The sequence below is a fragment of the Gavia stellata genome, chromosome 12 (assembly GCF_030936135.1).
Source record: "Gavia stellata isolate bGavSte3 chromosome 12, bGavSte3.hap2, whole genome shotgun sequence".
In the NCBI taxonomy this organism is placed as follows: Eukaryota; Metazoa; Chordata; class Aves; order Gaviiformes; family Gaviidae; genus Gavia; species Gavia stellata.
The window spans coordinates 9,926,761-9,953,228 of NC_082605.1; the positions used below are offsets into that span (position 1 = coordinate 9,926,761).

Below are 26,468 nucleotides of genomic sequence, written 5' to 3' on the forward strand. Positions count from 1 at the left end.
GATTATTTTTAATGGACTGGGTTTATATGCTAGGAATGCATTGGGGAGTTTTATTTGTTTTTCAGTTTATTTTGCTTTATTTAAAGATTTTTCAAGACTTTATTTTGTCCATGAACTATGTTGGAAAAGCATCCCTAATCTGTAAACTTAGTGGTAATTGACGTAATAGTTCTAGGTTTCTGAAAACCTTTAGAATTGAATATGCAAAAACATTTGGTTACATGGTTGTATGGCAAACGTAAAAATTGTAGCTTTTGTTTAGTATGGAGCAGAGAAGATTGACATTTGACAAAGAATCATAGAAGTTTTTCTAAAGATACATTTTATACATTTTGTCTACTATTTTAGAATACAGTAATAATTTGTCTCTCCATCCTGCTACATAACACAGACCCTTCTTTGATTTTTTTTGTGTATCTGTGTTGTGTGAAGAGGAGAAAAGAAGGCTTGCTCTTCTGGTCAAGTATTAGTATGCTTGGCTAGAATATAAACTGTTTCAAAATATTGTTTGGCTAAAAACTTACAAAGACGCTTTTACACCGTACTTTGTTTATCTAGGTGTCTTTCTTGCAGCTTTTATTTGGCACATTCCTGAAGGAGCAAACAGTGTTTAAGAATCCATAACTGATTTTGTAGTGTATTCATCCCAAGATGCATTTGTGCATCTGCTCAGTGTTTTCAGTATGTTTTAATACTAGTTTCAGAAGTTTTGAACCAGCTGAATGTTTTCATATCTGTGAAGCTTTTTCCGACTATTTTTTGAGTAAAACTTCTATTCTACTCAAATTGTGCAAATGGTCTTTTGTGCAAGAAAAAAGTGCTACACAAAGATTATAAAGCACTACAGCAGTAAGGGACTGTTGATTTGACAGGATGAGAGACAATGACTTGTCATGCTAACAGATAAGTGTGCTGTCATATCTGATACTTTCACATTCATATTGTGTTGATACTCACAGGAATGTAGCAGTAGAGGTTTAGTTTATTATAGCCCAGTACGGCTGTAATGCATTTTACATGCTAAAACATTTCTCTCTAGGTTCTCATGCCTCCCTTTGTTGTAAGCAAGAGGCATGATGTGTTGATAAAACTAGGAGGTCTTTAACATCTGCTGTTCAAAGCATTATTTATTGGTCCTTACTGAACTGTGTCGTGTAACTAAGTTGGCCTGTTTCTATTATTCTGTTTCTCTCTGAATATCTGAGCAATAGGAATTAGACATTTATTGTGAAATGTTAGTTTACAGATTTGCATGGTCTTGTGTTTTAAACGGCTTTTGCAAAGATTTGTGAACAGGTCTGTCCTTGAGAAATTTCCATAAGGATGACTTTTATTTCCAAGGCTGTGCATTGCCTTTGTCATATATCACTTTGACAACAGCTCTGTTAAAATTGTCCCTTTTGGTATGTTGTACATTAAATATTTTACAGCACAGTTGGCTTCATTTAGCAGCAGTCACGTTTGCTTTCTTTTCCTGTAATTTGCAGTGTGTCCCACTGGCTTCCTGTATTGTTTGTCATGACACTTTTTCCTGCCCGGCCACTTGCAGAGGTTTAGATTTCCTTTTCTTGCCATGTGTCAGAACTGGCTCTTTTTTCAGTATTCAAGACTGATTTTGCTTCTGTGATGAAATTGCAGTGCATATAGGGTCTCTCCTCAGTTTGGTTAATTCCTATGTTCTGAGCATTTGTTTTCTCTTTCCTACTTGAAAAACTGTTTCTAGCAGTGTTTTTTCATGTTGTTCGCCCTGTCTCTCAGTCACACCCTGACGTCCTAGAGTTCTGTCGTGTGATTTTTTTTTTTTTTTTTTTACCGGTCTTTAAGGTTTCAAAGTCTTCAATTCATATCCTGCAAAAATGTGGAAATGAGTGTGTGTTTTCTTCTGAAAATACAGAAATATCCAGGTATCTGTGGTCACGTTAATTTATAAAGTGATCACCTGTCAGGATTACTGGGTTTTGACTTTAGTTCTCCTCAGCTAAAGGCCTCTTAAGCACCTCTTGCTGGGTAGGCAATCCTATTTTGTTAGACTGTGTTAGTGATAGGTGTAACTGCCCCATGTGCCAGGCTCCTGTGACAACAGCTCTACGGAGGCAGCATCTTTCTAGTTCTTCCTGGGATGGACAGTAAGTGAAGCCTTTGACTTTTGCTCCAAGTTCCTCCTTTAATTTTTTAAAACAGTAATGCTCTGTGTTCATAGAACCTGGTTATACGCTGTTTACAGCGCTTTGCTCTAACCGATACACAGATCTGCCCACGTGCTGGTTGCTTTTAGCTGTTACGTCTGATAAGTTAAGCAGGGTCAAACCAGGTCAGTAGCTGTGTACTGGTGGCCTCGAAGGTACACTGATTTGCTGCAGGGCATTTTTTATAATTCATTAGGTGGCAAGCTCTTAGCAGAGTCAGAACTGAATCTCTATCCCAGAATGGTGTTAGTGAGGAGTTTGCAGCTGTAATTCTGGCTTTCAAATGAACTATAGTTGAATCTCAGACTACCTTGTTCACAAAAAAAAAAAAAAAAAAACACCACCACAACCAAAAAACCCAAAAAGACCCCAAACCCACTCATGAAACTCAGCATAAAAATAAACACATCTGGCCATACTCCAGTTCTTCTGCTGCCACTTCAAAGGAGAAGGGGAATGTTATTAGGGCAATGTTGGAAACTGAAACAATTAAGTACCTACTACTGTGCCTCTATACAGCCATGCACCTGAGGTCTTTACCACACCATATATTTATGAGGAGGGAGTGTGATTTCTGACATTGGTGAATGGTTCTCAGCACATGAAGCAAAATAGACAAACACCTTCTTTTGTGTCTACAGATGGCCAGATGCTTTGATCTGTGAGCTGATGCATCCACATTACCCAGTGGAGGCAGAGGGAGGGGAAGAGAGAAAAAAGCAGAGGCAGTTGCCAAAACTGGCATCCAGCCCCAGCTCTTGAATATGTTGGACCACCCTGAAAAGCATTCATATTAGTGTTGAGTAGTATAATTATTAGATTGTTGGTGTATGTCCCAGCAAAGTATGTGATTTTGTTATTCTTTAAAATATGATGAGGCTAAATATGTTGTCAGCATTGTCAAAACTAACCTAATATTGTTGCTATCTTTGAGCCAAAAGGGTGCTGGATTTGGCATTCCTTTTCCAGTGTTTGGTCCTGTAGTGCTCGTACTGCTTTGTTGTATGACAGTATTGCTCTGCAACGTTAGGGGCTGCCCTTGAGGTTGTCAGAAATCACAAGAAGGAACACTATTTTGGATGTCAGCATCTTTGACAGCTTTCCAGGAGAAAGTAATGATTGTATTACAATGGTAATATAATAGGGGAAAAAAACCCTAAGGTAATAAAGCAGAGTATGGCAAGAAAGAGAAGTATCCTGCATTTTCTTCATAGTCACTGAATTCATCAGTGGTCTTCCTTACTTTCTATAAAGCTTGCTGGAGTAATTAGAAACCAAAATGCATCGTGTACATATTAGTTTCATTCCATAGACTTATTCTACTCTAGATATTTTTATGGATTCTGTGAATTAAAATACATTTCATTACAGTGGAAACTTTCAGCAGACTGTTGCACATCTTTCAGTCTGCACACCTTGGCTGCTTTTAAGACTTCAGACCTATTTCTTCAGGTCAGCAGTATCTATGACAGCAACTTAATTGCTACATGCATGTCTACTGTTCTTTGGCAATTATGTTTCAGATTCGTGTCAGTGTACCTATTTGCTTGGGGGTTGGTTTTATATTAAATATCAGTAAAAACCAGGTAACAGCTACACAAAGAGCAGTGGAGCAAAATCCCGTATAATTGCAAGGATCTAAAAGGCAAGGGAAAGGGAATATTTCAATTATATTTTAGCAAAAGCAGAAATTATGTTTCAAGAATTGTGGCAGAAGCTATTTACACTTATTGTCTTTGAGCCCCATAACATCACGTTAATGATTTTGCATTTATATTAAGATTTATCTTTTATTCTTTTTCTCCCTCCTCAAATTTCTGAATATTCACAAGCATTAATTTACCACTACTGACATATAGATATTTTGGGGATGCAGATGACATTCACCAGTAACACAAAAACTTAAGAATACTGTTTCTAAATTAAGTAATGGGGGCAATTTAAGCAATTTAGAGTAATTACTAAAATTGGAAGTTGCCCATAACTACAAGCTTAACATACAGGTTATTAGAAGATGAGACTGTAAAATTTTAATGAGGCTATATGGTCAGGAACTCAGTTGTATTCAGGATGGTGCATGTGGACAGAGATGCATCCACATGATAGTCATTATCAAATTCAGAACAAGGAGCTTGGGTTTGAAATCCTTCTGCCTGAAGATACAGTAGCCAGTAAAGACATGTGATTTCCACATGAAGTCTGTAGGCCTGCAGTTTTGTACTGTAAATACATTTTTTTTTCCCACTTCACTTTTCTTTGTATTCTAAAGATTAAACTGAGTGTGACCTTATTTGCTTATTTATAAAAATGGTTGGGGCATAAAATGTAACTTAGTATATTGTAAAAGAACAGCCAGCATAATAGATAGGCCCAGTATAGGCAGGTAGTGAATTGTCACTGGGTTTCATTTTAAAGGAACTCAGTCATCATAGATCACATTTTAATTGTGCCCTCTTATTTAAAGTGCCTGTTTAATGCTCCTTTCAGCTAAAAAAATTCCTATTGGTTTCAGAGTCACTGGATTAATGTTTATGGTGATCAGCATTTGCATGATTAGCGATTAGTGTTGTCAACCTAATGCGGAATACAGACTCAACCGATCATACTAATGGAAAAATTCCTGATTGTATTTTTATGGAGTTCTCTAATTTGTAGTACAGCTGTATAAACATGTTAAATGGCTCTTCATAGATGGGCTAAAAAAGGTAATCCACTACTGTGGTGGCATGGGTATTTTAATATGAAATTTTTTAAAGTAGCTTTATATATGTATGTTTTTATATAAATATGTTTTTTCAAATGCCACTGGAAGGATTTCACCTTCAGTTTAGAGCTTAATAGGTGGATAACTAAAGTTGTCCCATGACCTTATGGAGCCGGAGTGTATATAGAATTTAAAGGAAATTATCATTGGGTTGGGAGACGGAGTGAAGTTTCTGCTTAGATGAGTAGCACTATAGCACAGATTCATTAGGAAAGGGCATTAAAAATTGGTCTCTGAGGAATTCAGGGTAGAAGACATCTGATGAACTGATGATATGGTAAAATACTAAGGTACAATATGCAGTCTTGGAATGAGATCCGGATGTGAGGTGCGAAGAACCACTGCAGGTTTTTTTTTAAATATTAATTAAGATAGAATTATTCTGTTTGATTGGTTTGGCTTTTCACTAATCCTGATGATTGAAGGGTATATGAAGAGCTTATTGTCCTCTAGAGGCTGAGGAAAGGTACCTTGTTTTTCCTCTAAACAGGCTTTTCGAGCAACATTTCCAGGAAAAAAACAAACAAACCAACCAAACCCCACCCTCTGAACTATGTTGCTCTTTTCAAAGATTACTTAAACTTATCACCTTATCTCAATATTGTAATGCCAAGTCAATAATGCCACGGTGCTTTTTTAGTGATTCAGATATTCCACCAGAACTTCTGTATAAGAGCAGAACCAGAATAACAATATTTGAAGTAGTACTGGGAAGTTCCAGTGGACTGAGAATAGGATTCTCATTTTAGTGCTTGACTTTTCACATAATTTCTAAATGCTGAACAAGGGATCAAAATTTTGGGGCACTGAAATAGGAGCATATTTTTACAAAATGATGATAGATCCCAGGATAGGCAGTCTTGACAGTTAATCAGTGATGTCTTAGTCACAGCTTGTTATTGGAGTAACTGCAGACTTGGAAACAACTGGACAGGGGATTTTGCCATTTAGGCAAAACTGAAGTAGTACCGTTGGACTAGTGACATTGGTTTGTTTGATATGCATCTGGTTGGACAGATTTTAAATGCGTATTTCATCTTCTAGAGAAACAAGTAACTATACTAGACATGTTTTAAAAACAACATCTGTTTTGTTGACCTTGCTTTTTCAGCAGTCCATCTAAGTAAACCTAAATATTTAGTTGAAAGTAACATTCAAAGATTTGTAGCTGAGACATTTCCCTTTTTCTGCTGTTTTTCATGACGAATGTAAGGGAAGATAACCATTTACCTTTTTTCCACCCCATTAAAATCACATGCTAAGCAGTCTTCTGAAATCAGTACAGTGACATTATTTTGCAAGCTAATGGAAGCATTATTTCAAATGCTTGAGCAAATGTTACTGTGTATTCATGTATGCACACTTTTACAAATGAAATAATACATCTGTAATTTTAGTTCTATTTTTTTCTTCCTGTACTGCTGACTTCACATACAGATTGAATTGGGAATATAGTACATCTTAATTGTTTCTCATCTTTCAAACTTCACTGTTTGAAATCGAGTAACTTCCTAAGAGATGTTCATTTATTTCTGGTTTCCCACTATCTAACCAAATCTGCAGCTTAAAAACATACTTGGGCAGCCTGGATTTTTAGGAATTGATAGATGGGGATGTTTTAAACAGAAATAGCTTATTTTCAACATCAAGAATTTGCTTTGTATTTTGCTTTCTATGGGAATCAAAAATAATGAGGTAATTGTTGTGGAATCTAGGTCCAATGTTTTCCAAATAACAATTAGCGTTATTTGTCATGAGATTTTGTGTTTGTATGTATAGCATAATTCATTCAAGTGTGAAATAAAAGGTATTTCACTTTCTGTTCCCACATGTAAACTTTCAGATATAGTAAGAATGGTCTTACCAAGTTGAAGATCAAAAAAAAAAAAAGTATAAAGTGTTGCCATGAGACATTCCATGCATTTAGGGAAAGTAAATTGAGTAAATAATCTATTATTAGATTGATTCATTTATGTTCTCCAGAACAAGCGATACAGAAGTTCCAGATAGATTGTCTAATGAGCAATTTTAACTTCTCTAAAAATGTGCCTGGTGTCTCTTCTGTATTTTAACCATACTTTCATTATTTAAGTGTATCATTTATTTTGAATCACTTAATTGACAAAGGAAACCGAAAGTTGTTCTGCAGTAGTTTGCAGTCACTAGATTTTTGGGTACTGAATAAGCAGAGATGATAGAGTTCAAGGAATTCTATTTAGGGATAATAAATTTTCTCTGTGGGTTTTGTTTTTCCCCCTCCCTCCCCAGATCCAGCCATTGTAAATGGAGTTTATTGGTCAGAATCTTTAAATAAGGTGTTTGTTGATAATTTTGATCGTGACCCTTCTCTCATCTGGCAGTACTTTGGAAGTGCAAAAGGATTTTTCAGACAATATCCAGGTAAGAAGAAAAAAAGTTCTAACTTAAAATACAATAAAGTATGCTATGGCTGCAATTTTCCACTAAGTATTGTCACAAATCATGAGTTTCATAGATACTTGCAGGTTTGATTTTACTTTATCTAGTTTTCAGAGAGAGAGATTTCTAATCAATGTTTACAACATTATGAGTTTTTTCTACCAATTTTCATTTGGAGGTGAAGCCCCCAAGATAACTCATGTACTCGTATATACTCCTATTCGGATATACGTATACACACATATGAAAAATAACTTCTAAATAGACTGTGTAGAAGGAGGGCAAAAGGATTAGACCCTTCCTATAGTACTGAACTTAGATAATGTGCTCTATCGACGCATACATACAGTAAGACTTAATTGTAATTTATTGATCAGTTTTTACACTTCCACTTAACCTGACATCTTTACATTTAAAGATTTGAAAAACTTATTTTAAAGGCTGTTTCTTGTTTTGTGCTAGAAAATGAGTGTAAAAAGCAGGAAGGTTGCCCTGTCAATTTTTTTTGCTTGGAGAGGTTTTTATCATATTTCTTTTGACCCACAGCTGGGAGATATTGCCTTTGCTGTGAACAAAACATCAAGTGTATGACCTGTGAGTGAAACAGTATAACAGGACCTGGTGAGATCAGTCATGGGGTAGTAAGTGCTCAAGGTTTGAAAGGGACTTGGCAAGCATGTGATAAAGCTGGCCAGCACCAATGACCAAGTATGACAATACTTTAGTGACAGTAGTATGATGAACATAGTAGTCTTGAAGAGGTTTTCACCTTACAGTAGGCTAAAAAGGAGTGAGAAAAAAATATTGTTTCTGGTGGTCCTATTTTATGAAATTATTTTTTCCAACATTTCCTATGTTATAACACCATTCAATGCCTGTTAGATTAGAGTATGAAACGCCATTAAGTTCTACTTTGCCTAATACCACAGATAGATTTTGAACAGGTACTGTGAAAATGTTGTAATTTAATCTTTTTATCTCTCTTTTTTTTTTTTAAAATAGGAATTAAATGGGAACCTGATGAGAATGGAGTCATTGCATTTGACTGCAGAAATAGAAAATGGTAGGGAATAGATGACTACCAGTGTTTAAGAAATTTGAAAGGAAGAAAAGTTCAGTATTTGAAAGAACAACATGTTTTGTCTTTTGTCTTAGGTACATTCAGGCAGCAACTTCTCCAAAAGATGTGGTAATTTTAGTAGATGTCAGTGGCAGCATGAAAGGCCTTCGCTTGACGATTGCAAAACAGACAGTTTCATCTATTTTGGATACCCTTGGAGATGATGACTTCTTCAATATAATTGCTGTGAGTGTCTCAGGATTTTGCATCCTTCTGTTTCTTCCATCTTTTGTTGCTATCTGTCATGTTTTACATCACACGATACACTTGAAAAATGTTGCCGATTTCATGAAAAATGTTGCGGATATAAGATGACATCTGAACCAACTGGATAGACGCTGTGATTTTCCACTGCAAACTTCTTCACGTGACAGTGTTTTCAAACTGTTTTTCTATGAGTTGCAATCTGAAACCCCTTAAACAAGTTGTCTTGAGTTTGGGAGTTGCAGAGAATAGTAGTCTGGTTTGTAGTTTGCCTGAACTTTCTACATTTTCTCAATTTTTAACTTTGGTTACATTAATTCTACATTAGCTCAATTTTAACTCCCACCCCCCTGCCTTTTTTTCCCCTCACAGCTTCTTCAGGACAGTGCAAATTGCAAAATAGTTTAGTATGTAAGAATTAATAGAACCAGATCTTAGCTTTTGCTGAAGCTTGTATGGCATGATAAAATGCCAGTATAGCTCCTCATTGTTCATTCTTTCCTCAGTGAGAATCTGAAATGTACGTATGTATGTCTAAGTCGTGCAGAAGTATTACTGGTGGTTTCTAACAGTGACAGATCATCAGCAGTTCCTGCTATTTGTGTATGGTAGTTAGTTATCCATGGTACAGGTATGTGTTTTAAATCTATGGTAAGAGGATGGTTTTACAGTATTTAAGAGTAATGGGGTTAATCATGTAGGTAAGAATGGCGTTAAAAAGTCCAAAACTGACATCAAAACTACGACTGGGGAGGGGGAGAGGGAGGAGGAATTGGTGGGTTTATAAATTCTCCTTTGCTGATATTCTTTTGCTAATACTTTATAAATATGTGGTTTTATCATATGCATAAATAAAAAAATAAAAATAAAATAAAAATAAATAAAAATAAAATAAATAAAATAAAAATTAAAAAAAAAATCTTCAAATTCTTGAATGTTAAGGAGGATTTTGGCCTTATTTTGCTGCAAGGGAAGTGCCCTTTGTGTACTAAAATAAATGACCCCAATGACACCAGTGCAAATCATTGAGATTGTATAGAAAATGAAGTACATATGCCTGAAGTACGTGTGCATTTACTGTATTTTTAACAGATAACAAGCAGTTAGTTCAGAGTATCTTTCATATTAATCTCCTTGCATGATAATTGCATAATTAGCAGAAACTCATGTAGTAGAAAGACATAATTACATACTGTATCAAAAAAAGGTTTACTGTCCTTCAAAAAAATTGTGATTAATTGTAATCTAAATAACTTTTTTAAGTTGAAAGAATGTTTCAACTAAGTAATTAAGATACTTGACCAGCCATTTTTTGGTGTATAATCTCTGTGTTTATCAGTAATTGTGACAGTTACTGTGAATGATGTAGGAATAAAAAAGAATTGGTTTTTTAGAGTGAAGTTTTTCACTTTGGGAAAAGCAAAAGTCTTATCTGTAACAAAAAAAGTAAAAATGTATGTAGCTAGAATCCAAAGTAATGATTTTGCCTAAGTAATACAGCAGAAATACTGTGCAAATACTTCAAAAAAAAAAGCAAGTATGAAATAACTAAATGTCACTTTTTTAAAATTTAAACTTTAATTGCAAATGAACTGAGCTGTGCATAAAACAGCATGGAGTCACAGACTTTTTATGTAATTTATTGCCAACTAGCACAAACTTCTGATGACTGATTCGGGTATCGAGAAACGGAAAGAGACATCCAGTTGAGCCTGTTCTCCCCCTTGCCCAGGCTCAACTTCCGTCCAGCACTGCCCCTTCCCACGGCCTGGTCTCAGCCCCCCTTACCTTTGCTGCCAGTTTCAGTCCCTCGCCTCTCCCGGGTGAGGTGCTGGGTGGTGCAGGAGGTCAAGGTGCTGTGTAGGTTTCTGTCAGCGTCTCTGTGCTTACTAGTTTCTTACTGCCATTCTTTGCTGCTTACTGTTTTTCCTCTGCTGCTTTTTGCTTTTTCCTTCAGTGTGGGTCACTCATGGGCTGCAGTTCTTCGGGGTGTCCCCACCTCAGCCTGGGTTGCCCGCGGCTGCGGTCCCTCAGGGGTGTCCCGGCCCCAATGTGTGGGTCACCTGCAGACCGCAGTGTCCAGAAGCGTACCCCTTTCAGCATGACGCTTTTCCAGCTGTCTTTGCAAATGTTTCCAGCCCCTGATGGCTTCTTCCTTACACCTGCCTGCGTGAGGACGCTGCAGCCTCCTCAGGTTTGCTGCTGCAGTTTTGGCGCCTCACAGGTTGCTCAAAGTGGTGTTGGTGCCAGCTGGAACCGGCTGTGACCGGCACAGGGCTGTCCGTGGCGCTCTCCCACACAGGTTGCCACTGCAGCCCTCTCCTACTTACACCTAATATGTGGTTTGAGTAGCGTAAGAAATTCTTAATATTTAGAAAGATACGTTGTTACTGTGGTAAATACAGCATTTGACTGAAGTAATTTATTCATTTGAAGGTTTTTTCCTTTCTATAACCTCTTTTAGGATGAATAGGTGTTTATTTGTTGAAATAAGTAGGGATAGCAACTGAGAATGCGATTTTATTCTTACCAGCTCAGCTATTTAGTTCCATTAGGACACTGATGGTTTAGTTACTGTGCAAATATGAACCTGAAATTATTCACTGCATTGAAAGAGGTACTGCAGAAACACGGGGGAAAACAAGGAGACCATGACAGGAGTGACAATGGGTGGGTAAAGTCCTGTCCTGTCACCTTGAAGGTATCTTGGAAGAAGAAGTGTTTTTAAGGAGTTGTTTTGGCCTAAGTGTCACAATATAATCCTTGCTGTCTCACAAGGCACAAAAATAATAATGTAAAGAAAACGCAAAATTTGTTTGCTTGAAAATGTAACAAACTGGTAACAGAGAGTGGTGCTGTGGAGAGGCGAGTGGATGTTTCAATGAGGAATGGCATAGGTAGTCTGGGGCTGGATTATGAACTCCTTCTAAAATTTGCTGTGTTAGAGGAAGATATAGCAAGGGTACACAGTAAATCCAGGGTTACTGTGATCTAAATGATCAGCAAAAACTACTTCTGAAGCACTGCTCTGAATAAGTGCCAGCAGGGTAAATGATCTTTGTCAAGACCGGAGAGGATGTTTCACTGATCAAAACATGAGACAACAAAGCCCACGCAAGAGGCTTCTTTGGTGTGAAAGCACTGAAAATCCCATATAGCTTTTATCTATAGACAAATGTTTCAGTGAGATTATATCTTTCTCTTCATAGTTTAGACATAGCCTGGTGATGCGAAAGCAGTTTTATTTGAAAGTAAGATACACATATGTCCATATGAGAAATCCCCTTTGTAACATAGATCTGTGCATATATAGCAAGTCTCTATCTCGTACTGGCCAGCTGTGTAGTGTATGCACATAAATATTGAAGACTTACTCTTCACACACCACACAGCTGATATTTGCTCACACCTATTGTTCTTCTGAAAGTCCTGTCCAAATTATTGCTCTGTGAGGAATGCTGGACATCTCGAAGTCTGAGACAAATGACCAAGTACCTCTTTCTCTTCCCAGACCAACACTTGAGGTGGAATAAGAGCTTTATGTGGGGAAACCTGGACAAACAATACACTTATTAGATGAAGTGAAAGTTTTGAGCCTGAGGGATTGCCAGGATGGCTTTATTATGCACAATGATTAATGGAACAAATACTTGCAACCTAAGACTTCTGTGAGGAGCTGGGTCAGGAATTAGGAGTCAAATAGGTTAACGAGTTCTCTCCCTCTCATTTTCACAAGATGGGAGAACCCTAAAGCATGCCTGCATTTTGAGGCAAAAGAAGGAAATGCAAAGCAAATAGTGATGAAAGACGTGAGAGAGGACTTACAGATGAGCAACAGCCACAATGAAGCAAGTGGAGCTTCTGTGTTTGTTACAGTAAGAAGAGCACTTTAAAGTTAGCCAAAAGAGAACATGAGGTCAGAGAAGCTGGACTAGTGTGAGACAGGGCTCTGTTGACAATGGGGATCAAGGATGGAAAGGAATTGAGCATTGAGAAAATCAGTTTCTATATCAGTGAAAGAAGAGGAAACAGAACTTAGTGGATGAAAAAGTGAAGTCTGAAAAGCATTTGTGCAAAAGTTGAGGTCATCAACTCTGGTAATTTTTTATTCTCCCTTTACAATATTTCACTGTACAAAAAGTTTTAAAGGCTTTTCAATTTGCTTTTCAGGTTATTATACGTTTCAGTATTCCATACACAAAAAGACGTTTAGGATTCTCACTGACTGTAATGGGAGTTATGGTAACTACATGCTAACACCATTAAAACCTCAATTAACACTTATAAATATGCAGTAGGATGAAAAAAAAACACAAACAAGCCAGCCAAGATCAAACTCCAAAAGCCACTAGCAGTACATTAGCTGGGTTGTTTCATATCCATTTGATTTTTCACTAAATATACTTTTAACTTTATAGGTATATATAGCAGAAAGCAGATTTTAGTGCAGGTCTTTCCAGAGAATAAACATAAAAGGATAATGTTAAAAATAGGTTTAGCTTTCATGGGTAGCTTGTTGCAAAATCTATCTGAAATTGATGGGCTAGATGATTGAATTGCAAAAAATTGTTGAAATACAAGAGCAATTTTGTGCTGCCTATGTTAAAATTTAAGGTTAGTTCACTGGTGCGTGAACAGAGATGCCTGCAATAACAAGAGGAAAGGCATATTTTTCCAATTCACTTTGAAGTATAATTCCAAGTCATGCATTAAATTAACAATATTATCATAAAACGAGTAGTAATTTTGCTGAATGCTGAAATTTTTAAAAAGCTTTTATAAAAATGTAAACTCTATATTAAAGTAACAAAATATTAACTGAGCCAAGAATGTTAAATTAATTTTAATGCTTTAGTCACACCATTTTAGCAAAATTGATTAGAATAAAAGTATTTGTTAATTCAAAGCACAGTAGTATAATTTCCTGTTTTTAATTTGTGGAATTTGCCATTATAAATGGTTTCTATGTAGTCTCTTCTTTGGAGTCCTTGTAGTCATACAGTATAGATTATGGATAAACTTACTTTTCAGCCTGCCTGAATAATCGGATTCTGTACAGCTAATGTGTGAGCAGGCTGAGAATGAGAAAGGCAGCCAATTGTTAACCTCCATATGATTGCTCCAAGCAGTGAGCTGCAGTTGTGTGCCACTTGTGCATGTTAACACTAGTGGAATTTCGGAAATACCAACTCCTTTGGTTCCTTTTCCGGATTGGTGTCACTGTCGGATCTTAGGTTGGGCTGTATTGGATATCTGAGTATGCTTAATATAGCATGAAATCTTTTATCTGTGTATTGTTGCACAGCAAAATGTGAATTTAATTTGTTTCTGTGGACCTTGCTCCAGACAGCTTAAATATGACAAAAGATAAATACGAAAAATGCTAAGGTAAATGTGAAGTACTTGCAGAGGTGTGCTAGAACCGTATATATCTCCCATTTTCAGAATATGAATAGTATCTGATTATACAATGTAGGTCAGCAGCTGTCTAACTAGCTATATGGTTGCTCTTAGTTCAGATTTTAGCCCATTCATTTCTTTGCACAACAGGCATAAAATAAAACAACTAGAGTGACAAAATAATGTGAACTAATAAAACATAAATGTAACTAAGTAAATAATAATAAAAATCAATGCCATCAAATGTTTAAATTACAAGAGAGATGAAAGTAGACCGAAGTTTTAGAAGAAGGCTTCATAAAGGACAGCAATTGTTTTTTTACTTCTCTCCCTCCCTCCTTCAGCAAAACACAGGCTATTCACAGCTATTGCATCACAGCTATTGCATCACAGCTATCACAACTATAACATGCAAAGATGTCATATGCCAGCATATAGTGGTGTGGGACTATGCAGCACTAGGAAATATAAGAAAACAGTGTAATGCATGACTCTTGAAAAGCAAAATGCAGGCTTTTACTGAGGTAAATTAATAAGAGATCTATACTGGGTATTGCTGGCGAAGTCAGCAGTTACTAATCAGTTTTTTGATTCAAGATCAGGAAGCTATTTCACTAAATACAAAATTTTAAATGTCATAGGAAAGCTGCAGAACTAACTTCAAATTGCTGATAAGGTGGTGATGGGGGAATTTTTTCCCTTTTCCACTTTAAAGGTTTGGCACAGTTAAAAGAAAGGCATCACCAATAACATTGCAAAACAGCCTATGACAAGGACAAAGAAACTGAATACATGCTATGAAGCACAAGTTAGGTGTTTTACTAGAAGCTGACAGTTGTACTAAAGATCTTATCAGGTAGATATGCTAGTTTAAGTAGCAAACACTGCTTGAATGCTTTCACATGTTGCATCAGAATTCTGCAGTTTTCATGACTTAGAGAGGCAGATGTTTGCTGTTTGGGAATTTCTTTTGGAACAGCTATAATTTTGTCTGGTGAATTTTTCCATCTCTTCATATTTGAGTTTTTTAAAAAGGAAAAGAAAGTGTATACAATTAGCAAAGAGTATAAAAATTAAAATAGATCATAAAAATGCACCCTTGCAAGAATTCAAACTGCTAACAAACAGAAGAATGCTTCTAGGTTATGCTTGTTATCCATAGAACACCGTTACATGAAATACTTATTTACACACCTTGGCATAATCCAGTTTCTTCTGCCATACATAGCAGATTACTTAAAATATTTTTGATAGTAATAAACTCAAGGTGAATTAGATGCCACAAATGCACATAGTGTCACAATTTAGCTGGGTTTCAGAAGGATGAATATCTACATTTTCTTATGTTCATAGTGACAATGAAAGTGCTTTGTCCACATGCCATCTATGTAATTGTGCTGTTTATGTGAGAATGAACATTTTTATTCATCCTTTTTTGAAGTAGGTTTATTCTGTAAAATGGGTCTTCTAGGGGACCTAAAGCAAGTCCTCTGTGAAAGTGGGGGCATCCTTTATACTGTGCAACTGAATAACACTAAAGGTGTAATGGGAAGCTACTGGGAATCTATCTGGGTTATGGTGCAGCTAGCAGACATGCAAGCCACATGTCTGTGGGAATAGCCTGATGATATGAGTTACTCAAAATAGTAGGTAAAATAAATCTTGTAGAAATCTAATGGACTGAAATTATGCTGCTTAGATGCAAGGTCTGATAGAGTAGGAAGGTATTTCATCTATTTGCTGGTGGTGATAGGCCTGCAAAAAAAAAATTCTGGTACTACTACAGCATTAGGAAATCCTGATTTTGCTTGCGTGCGGATGTTTGAAACTGAGACCATGACTGAGAGACAGGTAGACTTTAGTATTTTATTGCATGTTGGCCAATTACAGATACTGTGCTTGGTATCGTATAAAGAAAAGTATGTATGTTAATACAGTTTCCAATGACAACTACAGAAATCAAGCTAAGAACAGGCTTAACCAGAAAGTATATTGATTAAAGAACATGCTGAAAAAAATTGTGTGAAGACAGGAAAAAGCTTGGGAGTAGGGCCTGATGTACCGGTGTCCGCTACAGATTTTTGTATTTTTTTACAATAGAATGGAATATGGTCTTGACTTTGGCCTATAATAAGAGATGCTGTGTAGATTTGGCATTATCATTTTGCAATGACTGTTAGGAGAGAGATTGGAAAGCAGTCTGAAGAGGGAAACTGCAGGGGAAAGTACATCATCAGATCATTAATCTGTTATGACACTGAGATGCACCCAGGACACTCCCAGTGACTCTGAAGTGTTCTAGAAATCTTTGCCTTGTTTTTCACATTACCTTTGGAGCAACAGACAGCCTCTCATATATTGGAATAACATTGATCGGAATACAGCCAACCAGTAACTATGTTGATTTTGATGTAAATAGTCTGTATACCAGCAATAGTAAGTGGTGTTACTCTGGGGTTTTATTTCCTTATAGTAGAGGACTGAGTCAAGCACAATGCCTCAAGAAAAACTTGATGCAGTTCAAATTAAACACTCTTGCCTATGCAACAGTAATTATGTAATTATGAGTGTGGTGAGTAGTGCACTGTTAAAATGATGATGACAGTGTCCAAAGTGGAACAGGTTGCAGGGGTCTGTGGTTAGACATATGTCTAGAGAAAGGAGCGGTGTTAAATTGAAGAGGTTAGAAGACATTCAGAGCTACAGGCAGATAGAGACAGTGAGAACTTCCAGTGATAGAGGACCTTGTCTAAGCAGCATTCTGCAATGAGTCATTATAAGGCTTTTTTTATTCCCACTGAGGTGGAAGAAGACAGGAATAAATGCATATATTAATCTAATGAATTGGTTTTCCTGATTATTTTTGACTTGACTTAACGTGTCATTTTCCATTGTTTACTGTGGATGTTCTGATTCACTTAATGCTTATGACAGTGTGAAAGTGCTTAAAGCCTAAATGGAAAGGCCTTGTAGTTTGATCTGTGATAACTTCTAGAGTAGATTAAATTAATGAGAGGAGGAATTAAGTTAAAACTCTATCTATACAACTAATGTAGACTTTTTGAAGGTACTTCTATATTAATTTGACCTATGTTGAAAGGTTTAAAGGATTTAAACAATCAAGTCCAATTTTCAATCAAGTTACTTAAGCATCCATGAGTCTGCAAGATTCGTTGACTGCAGATGAGACTTAGTTTCTTTTAATGCTTAAGATGCTTCTGAAAATAGGACTGGGCTATCTAACTAACTTACACCTTGCAAGATAAGCAGATAATTCCTTAAAGATCTGTCACAGCTTCATGACTTAATGTATAATAAGCTACTCTGCTTGACTGAAATTCTGACTATTGTCGGACATGTCCAGGATTGATTCAAGCTTACAGAACTTTTGGTGTAGTTGTTCCACTATTAACCTTCCAAAATGTTAGCCAGTGCCTCAAATATTTGTCAGGACTTTTTTTATATGTAGCAAAGAATTGGCAGTTGTGACTGTGATGTACCAAACATGACCTCTTACTACTGTCCAGATTTCAACTTGAAGGATATTTATGCCAGTTAGTGTATTATAGTACCCATTAATTCCACCTGAGTGCTGTCATCCATTCAATTAAATGCTCCTTTTTAAAAGTGTAAACATGTGAAACATTAAGAATGATGTAAAAGGAAAAAAAATACCACATCCAGTTTTTAAAAATGAACCAAATCCTTTTGTTCTTGCTTTTATGTGCATGTTTCACTGTAGTTCTAAATCATTAAATTAAATTGTATCTTTCAAAGCCTTTAATTAAATTTTTCATCATACTTTTTATTTCTCTCTGTAGTATAATGAAGAACTTCACTATGTAGAGCCATGTCTGAACGGAACATTAGTCCAAGCAGACAGAGCCAACAAAGAGGTAAGGAATGAAAGTAACAAAACAGCAGAGAGGTAGGATGCAGTGCATAACAATGTGCTATAATGATCTTTTCCTAGTGCAATGTATTCTGTTATTAGGATTTATTAATTATTCTCCTTATGCCATTTCAAAGGAGTCTTATGTGACTCAGTAGGAAGAAAAAGAAATAACCTCCTAGTCAATTTGATTGAATAAACTTAATGGAAAAACACAGAAATCACTGAAAATATATTCTTAATAAAGTTCAGTAATTATTTTAAGTAAAATACTTCAGTTGCTTTAAATTGAATTATCATTCTGTTACCAAAAATTACTGAGGAAGAGATTGCATTCTTAAGTCTAACTACCACTAAAGTTGAAATAAAATCTCAAAACAAATGAAAACAAATACGATACTATGAGAATAAAAAAATTTAGCATTCCAAACAGGTATGTCAAAATAATAACGCATTCATTCAAAAAAGTTCTGTGGAAGTGTTCAAATTAATTGCATCCTGCTGGCGTTTTTCAGGAAAAAAAATTACAGTGATTTCAGTGAAAATTTTTTTTGATGGAAGATTGCAGTATGAATCTGCAACTTGAAGTTTAGTTTATTGCCTGCCATCCAAATACAGTTGCTTTGTGCAAGCATTACTCCATCACACTTCTTAGAAGAGTAAGGTAAGATTGTTTATGCCATGTAAAATTATGAAATAAGATAGTTGAAAAGTCCTGTGTTTCTTGTAGAGGGAAAGGCCTGTTAAAAGAAGCCGCTTGTGTTATTACAGAACTTCTTCCCTGCTAAATCTTCCTCTCTTCTTAAAATGACTTGTCTGCCTATCCTGAGTCTTGCTTATGGCTGGAGAGGGCAGCTTGCATCTTTCTTGAAATACTTCTCTTTCTTTTTTTACTAAAGGCAAATCAGAAGAGTTTCAGCTCAGCACTGAATTGTGCTTACCATTCAGTGTGGTAGTTCATTTTTGCTGAAGAAGTCAATGAGATGTTACAGGAAGTAGAAAACATAGCTCTGAAAACACACTGCTAAATGTGTCAATGTTAGTTCTTTTTATGTATACAAAGACAAAATGAATTCGAACACATTATGCTGAACTTTACTCCATTGTATTATTCACATGAGTTCTCTGCATTTTACCTACATATACACCTACATTCTACAGGAATTATTCTTCATGGTCTGCTTCCTCAATATACTTGATGATCTCCACTGTTGATTCTTAGATTATATAAATGTCATTTGGCTACTGTGTGGAATGACATGAATTGTTTCTTATCTTTTAGTGTTGAAGACCCTTATTTGTGAACTGTGATGCAGTTTTCTAAATGAGCACTTTATTGTGGGTGTATCTAATAATCCATATGAAAGCTGTGCAAGTTCTAGACTTAAAACTGAAGTTTCAATTATATTGTCCAGATGTACTGTCTGGAATTAATCCTACTGTTAACCTTTCCATCACTCTGCAACTGATCAAAATGCAGATTACCATACACCCATATGTAACTTAATGTCAGATTCGTTTTAATTTAATTGATCAAAAAGTTTTTATGCCACCCAGACGATGCTCAGATTTTATGAACAGTGCTCAATTATTCAAAATATCTAAGTACAATTTCATATTTTGTTCTTCAGAGTAAGCTTCAATATAATTTCTTGTTAGCTAAATTATATATATATTTATTTCTGGAATAATTTTGTGCTTTATTTTGCCTATAAATTGAATAATGCATCCAAGGTTTTGGAGAATAACTAAATATGACCTTTTTTCCAGTTATTTATATTAGCGAGCTAGTTATTGTTCTTTCCTTGAAAGGCCAGAACTAGAGAATAAACTTGAGATAGGTAGCATGTAATAGTTCTGTATTTTTAAATACTATAACTTTGTCAATCTTCATTTGTTCCTTAACTTCTGTGAATTTATATATTCTTCTTATTTTTCTAGTTTGTGTAATGAAGTTAGCAATTTATTTTCCTAAACACTGGAAGGCACAAAAGTGCCATTGTCCCACATGTAGCTCAGAGTATAAAGTAAAGATTGTCAAGGAGATGGACAACGTCTTAATCCTAAACGAGTAATTCAGTTATCATGCTCCTGAATTCAGTTACAAACATTTTTTTTCTGAATTGTTTAATATTGTTGTAAGATCTGATACTCTGTGATTTGACTATACCGACACAGCAAAATTACTTGGGGGCCTCACCAAAAACTCACTGAATTTCCTGGAAAAGTTTCTCTCTAACTGATAGTCTTTTGGTCAGGTCCATAGAAAAAAGATATCTTAAAATGTTGTAACTATGCAGATTCCAAAACTGGTCAAGAGCTATCAGAATATTTAGCTGTGTTTTGGAACTCGTCATAAGAATTCAATCATTTGGGCTGTTACTTTCGTTTCTGTGAGACTAATAGATATACCAGGCTTCTCCTGTAGTTTTTTTTCTGTGTAATTGCCAAGTGTCCATTGTAATATCAGATGAAAGTAGATGAAATTACACTTTCTCAACCAGTCTTACAAGGTAAATACTCCTTTGCATGTTCACTGGTAATAATAGCTCTTTCTTTTGTTTATTAAATGATAAAACAGAAACAAGAAAAATATCATGACAAACACTGTAATATGTATTTTTTTAAACGGCCATTACCAACATATAACCATAAGTTTCTGCACTGGCAAAGTAGAGCGTGTGATTGACAGGCAATGTTTTAAAATATATGCTATTGTTTCAGTTCATATGTGTATATATATGCGCCTGATTTTTTGGAAGACCAACATAGGTCTGAAGATGTAACTATTTGTAGTTCTTCCAGAAATTTCTGTTCTTCATCTTTCAATGTTAAATATTCTCCTCAATTGAATGGGAGCAAGGATGACCACAACTGTTACTAGCAGTATAAGCTCCATTAGCACCAAAATAAATACAAGCATTTTAAAATACGTTAGAATGTTTTTTCTTTAGCTAGTAAATATCTGTTCTCATATGCTAACTTTAAACAGAAACAATTAGAAATTGCTGTAATGGTATTTCGTTTTGCTATAGTTTTCCCTTTTGTGGAAAGAGAAGATGTATGTTGCTCATGATTTCAGGGACTGAATTTTTAACAGTTCACTATACCACTCTCTTATATTGCTATGTATACACCTGACCTTACTAAGGACAGGTATTTCTTAATGCAGCATTTGTTGCTAGAAGCATGCATAAAACCAGTTTTATTAAGCTATTGATTTACTCTGAGTAAACTTTAATAGCTACCATTTTGATAGTATATTTATCTCTTTTTTTTTTTAAAAACCATAATACATGAGTGCCAATATCAAAAATTCCCATTAAATGACCTTGAGAAAAAAAAAATCCCCCCTCAACATACACAGACGCACACCCCAGTTCTTGCTAACTGCATTTTGCTAGGTTCATCTGACATCACATGTAGCAAATAAACACCGTTCTTAGAAGCAGAGATAAGAAATTGCTTTGAGATGTTTGACTGGAGCTTTTTATCTCATGAGGAAAGCAGCTGTTTCAATAACTCCAAATAAAAATTTCTTTCACAGGATCAGTACCCCAGTCTACATTTGTCCTGAAAGTATTCGTTGAAGAACTACTTTGCTGTCTTTATATAAGGCTCAGATGGAATCTTTCTGCTCTGAGGATGTCACTTAAACATGCTGAATGTCTTTCTTTGAATCGAGTTTTCTTTAATCTCTAAACGTTAATAAAACAAAGAAATAGAAAATTTAGAAGATTAGGCTATCCTTATCACTTGCACTTCATTTGTAGCGAGCTAAAGGGCAAACCAGCTTCTCAGCAGAATAAATAGGGTTAAATTATACTAACTTGGGGCAGATGGGCCAGGACTGAACTTGGGGAGAGCTGAGTGTGGTGTTTGCTTCTGCTGAGACGGTTCCCTTCTGCCAGCACAGACACTGCCCTGCTTATCCTGACCTCTTGCACAGCTGCAGTAGCAGCCAGCCTGGCTTTCCAAGATGTAGGCATAAGTAAAATAGTTTGGTTTGCCACCCGCAGCAGTCTGCTGCCTTAGGCAGCTGGGCTACAGCCAGAGCCTATTCTGTTCCCATGCACAGCCTGTCTAGGTAAGACGAAACCTGGGAGCATCTTCAGGGAATGGAGCATAAGGATTTTTTTTCGGTAGGCTACAGGAAACTACTTCAGCCTTAGGGCTTATAGCAGCCTGGGAAATGAGTGCTTCTTAATGGTGTTGGTGCTGAATATTCAATGGGATTACGGGTAGCAAATGAACATGCTCTTTCACATTCAGGGATGGGTTGCAGAAATTCTTCTCTGTAATGCGCAGGGTATGTAACAGGCTTCCAAAGAACCAGACTTTCAGAAAATCCAATTAGTCTTGGGGGAAAAAAAAAAAAAGGCTATCTGGTGTCTGGTTTACACATTTTCTCAGTGAAACAGTGCGACTCTTGCTTTTTTTTTCCCCCCACAACTTCTCTTCTTTTTTTTTTGTGAGGGTAACAGTATTGTAAACACAGTGTTAGTTCCACACATTGGCTCTAGACCACTTATTATTCTTTTCTGGACAACAGTGTGGGAACTACTTACCTAAAAGGAAAAAATCCACTCTCATTAAAGTATGAAAAAGCATTTAAAGCATTTTAACCCTTTTATATCCACTCTGGTGACACTGTCCCTTGAGTAATGTGGCTCAGTTTTTTGTTCCAAGTGTCAGGAAAGATATGATAAAGTTCACATTTCCCCCCTGCCATTTTTCTCTCGTTGTCTTTCAGGTAGGAACGTGGGCCTGACAGTACAGTAAATCTGTGCAAAAGGCGTACAGAGCAAGGAACTTGCATTTCTCTTTGAATCACAACCCAGTTACTGCATTCATTTCCTCTACAATGTGCAATCTGTATTCGAGTTGCATGTTTACTTAAATTATTACTTCCCTACTCCTTCCCTACCTAATATTTTAGGTCTTTCTTCTAACAGCCATTTTAGCAAGGGGAGACAATTTAGATTTACTTGTTAATTTATATGATATAGGAGCCCAGGTTAGCCGAAGATTCTTGATTCTGCATTGTTTTGTTAAGAGAGCAGTTACACAGGAAAGAAAACATAGCATGAGTGCTTTTACCTTTGCAACTTTCAACTTAGCCAAATGCTTATTTTGAAGATTGGTACAGATTGCATAGTGATTGGCATAGTGAAGGCAGGAAATTTTTTTTTAACAAGCCTCATCATACCTGTATGGGGTTAGTTGATCAAGATCACTCCTTGATTAAAGCACTAATAAATATCTGTCTGGTGCATTACAGTAGATTTTTAAAGGACATCAAATAAGTTTAATATAATTAAGCATTTAAACATTTAACATATTCATTTTTCTTATGGGAAAAGAATGAATGTGGGAGAAAACAGGTTTCCAGACCTACATCTCCAGCATGTTGATCAAGTAACGTGCTTTTTTTTAAGAAAAAGTGAGGATATATTGAAAGAAGTGATGATTCTAAGCATTTAAACCTGTTCCCTACCAGCTTGAGGAACAGCAAAGTAATGCAGTCTTGAGTTGTATTTATTCATTTAACTTTATTTTTTTACTGTTAGAGACAACCTACAAGGAAGAAATGCTAGTATAATATGTTTAGAAATTTCCACGGGTTTTGATCAAGTACTACTTTTTTTTTTCTGCAAAACTGTTGGTTCTGTAAAGGCTTATGCTCTGTGTAGCTTTCAGAGCAGCGAGGATCTAATTGCACCTTGAATTTCTGTCAGATACAACTTCAGAAAGCACACTCCTTTTGAGAAAACTTATTGAATCAAGTCTGGTTTATGTATTTATAGAAGACAAACTTACGACTTCAAATATGCCAGTCTGACGTGAGGAGTGTTAATATATGTGCCACCAGTTTTACTAAGATACAAAGTAGGCATTCCAGTACTAGATTTCTTCCAACATACTGTGTTTCTCTTTCTGCTCTCATTTTTACAATAGGAGACTATAGTAATTTGTTTTAAGAATAATTATAATTTCAGGTGATATGGCAGGCATCAAGTTGCATCCACTTGTTTCTAAAATTTTTCATAGCCTAGCATTTGTCATAAAGTTTTTGTGTTTGCACATACCTGCATTGAAGGTTCAATTTAGATATGTGGAGACATATTCTCAGAATGTTGTAAGCTATCCCTAATTTGCAAAACTTGCTTCAAATTTCGTTTATCACAATGATTAAATCTATAATTACATTGGGTAGCATAAAAGAGGTTGAAATTAATCTGTGATCCTAAATGTGGTTTAGCAATATGTAAACATATAAAAATATGTAACATATATTTGAATTTTACCAGACTAATTTATAATTTGGCATTAGCATTAAACAGCTGCTACCTTGAAGTGTATCAATTTGCTATACACAAATTTAAAAAAGAGTGGGAAATAGTTCAGACACTATTCTGTCACCGTCTGCACTTTCTCCACAAATTACAAACATGTGGAACTGCCTATTTTAATACTAGTTTTCTTGGGCCAAGAGGTTTTCATCTTTGAGAAACTCCATGTTACAATTTACCTACCCCAAAGGAATCGGATGACAATCTGATTTAATGTAACTCCAGATTTAAAGTAACAATATTACAATATACATTCCTCTTTTATATGTTGTTTTAATGTCCTATATATGGGTTGAGGACATTTCTCTGTAAACGTTTCCAGATGAAATATATCATCTTCTAGATGCGCAGATAGGCCCAGTAACTCCAAACTAAATCAAGAACTTACCCCTGCTTAAATTAGAATGACAAAAATAGACAGATGTAGTGTATAACTTCCAATGAGCTTTTATTTTTGTACGCAATTATGAGAAATTAGATAAACAGAAGACCGATTCAGCAATGAAGCTGAGTGAAATTGCCAAGAAGAGGTAGGTAAATACAAATTTTGCATATTGAATTTTATTTAAGCAAATTACTTAGGTGTATATTTATCTATCCATCTCTGTCAGATCTCCAAAAAAGATTGTTGACTGCATTGCTTAGCTGTTCAAAAAAACGCAACAATGTAAAGTATCACTGTGTTTTTGTGGTTTTTTTTTTTTAAATGGCTAGCAATTATAGAACCCCAAAACTTTCAGCTAGCCCCAGACCACTGAAATTTCATCTGAAATTTTTTATTGTAGCCCCAGGCAACTAATTTACTTAACAATAATTTGGTTTTAATCTAAGTATATTAAATCTTGAACTCTTTGTTCAGCATTGTTTTCAGGATTGTTTTCCTGAAAAAAATCCAGTCTACTAACACAACGTGCTAGGGAACACAAGTGGTTGTATAATCACCACCAGCAAGCTAATCTGTAATTGTCCTGGCAATGGATTTTAAATGGGATGATGCTTAAATGCATTTTACAAATGTGAATGCACATTTATCAACTGTTAGTATATGTGAGTAAACTTCCCTGTGACACATCAGTGAACACTACCCTCCCACCTCACACATATGCCTCCTGAGTGATTTTTTTTTTTTTTTAAACTGGTTTATATGCTGATGTAGTTCATTTTCACAAATCTGCTAAATCTTTGCCAAGTATGTCTCAGGAACATTTGGAGTTACAGCATGCATGGATGAGTATGGGAACTAATACTAGAAGTAGCAAAGACTTGCACTAAAACTGACAGAGAAATCTGGAGGAATGCTGAACCCATTAACAATGCTTTTCTGTAGGAAGCTCACCCTCGTCAGACAATTAATAGCAAATATCAGAGTTTTCCAGTGTAATTGTATAAACTCTGCTGCATATATCAGTTGTGAACTGTTACTTCTCTCTTTGGAGTCAGTGGAAAATGCTTTATTCATGTATGCTTAGACTTGAATCCATGGTCCTGTAACCCCATCTAATTTGGGTATTCCTACTCATCATAAATGGTACCTTATTTTTAGTAATCCATGAGTAAGCTATAATAAAATGTATCTGTATAGGGTACAGGGACTACTGTGTAGCATATTGCCTTAACAAAAAGGAAATCAAAACTTTGTTGGTTGTAATAAAAATGCTGAAAACTATATAAATGGGAAATTGGCCATAACTCAACTAATTCAGAAGCCCTAAAACAAAAAAAACAAGAGGCTGGTTTAGCTGGGTAAGTCGGAAGATAAGAGATGGGGACTTGATTTGGTTGGAAGTTTACAACAGTAAACTTGCTACCAGTGTACTTCCATCTTGTCAGTGGAAGAGAAATATAATACAAAGGCAAACAGGTTTTCAGGTCTTCCACAAAAAGGATCTGTTGTAAGCCATAGCAAGCTGAACTTATTGGATGATGTTATCTCTATTTGTGAGGCTTTAGGTGGTGTCCTCATGTTAAGATGTATTAAAACAGCCTGTGAAGTCTTGTTTACTGTGTGCCAATTAAAACTTGAGCCAAGCACACCACTATTGTGACTAGCTTTGTCATGATGCTAGGACAAAATCCATCAGTGAAATTCTGCAAATGTTTGCTATGGTAAAAAGAAGCTATTCCAAAACAC

General features: G+C 35.8%; 1 protein-coding gene across 1 annotated transcript in view; it reads left to right on the plus strand.

Annotated features, from left to right (window-relative positions):
• Positions 1-26,468, plus strand: part of CACNA2D3 (calcium voltage-gated channel auxiliary subunit alpha2delta 3) — a 463,311-nt gene that overhangs the window by 191,578 nt on the left and 245,265 nt on the right. Inside the window, exons 6-9 of the mRNA XM_059823195.1 lie at positions 7,219-7,350; positions 8,371-8,431; positions 8,524-8,674; positions 17,914-17,988. Of these exons, the coding sequence (XP_059679178.1) occupies positions 7,219-7,350; positions 8,371-8,431; positions 8,524-8,674; positions 17,914-17,988 (419 nt within the window). The remainder of the gene's footprint in view (positions 1-7,218; positions 7,351-8,370; positions 8,432-8,523; positions 8,675-17,913; positions 17,989-26,468) is intronic.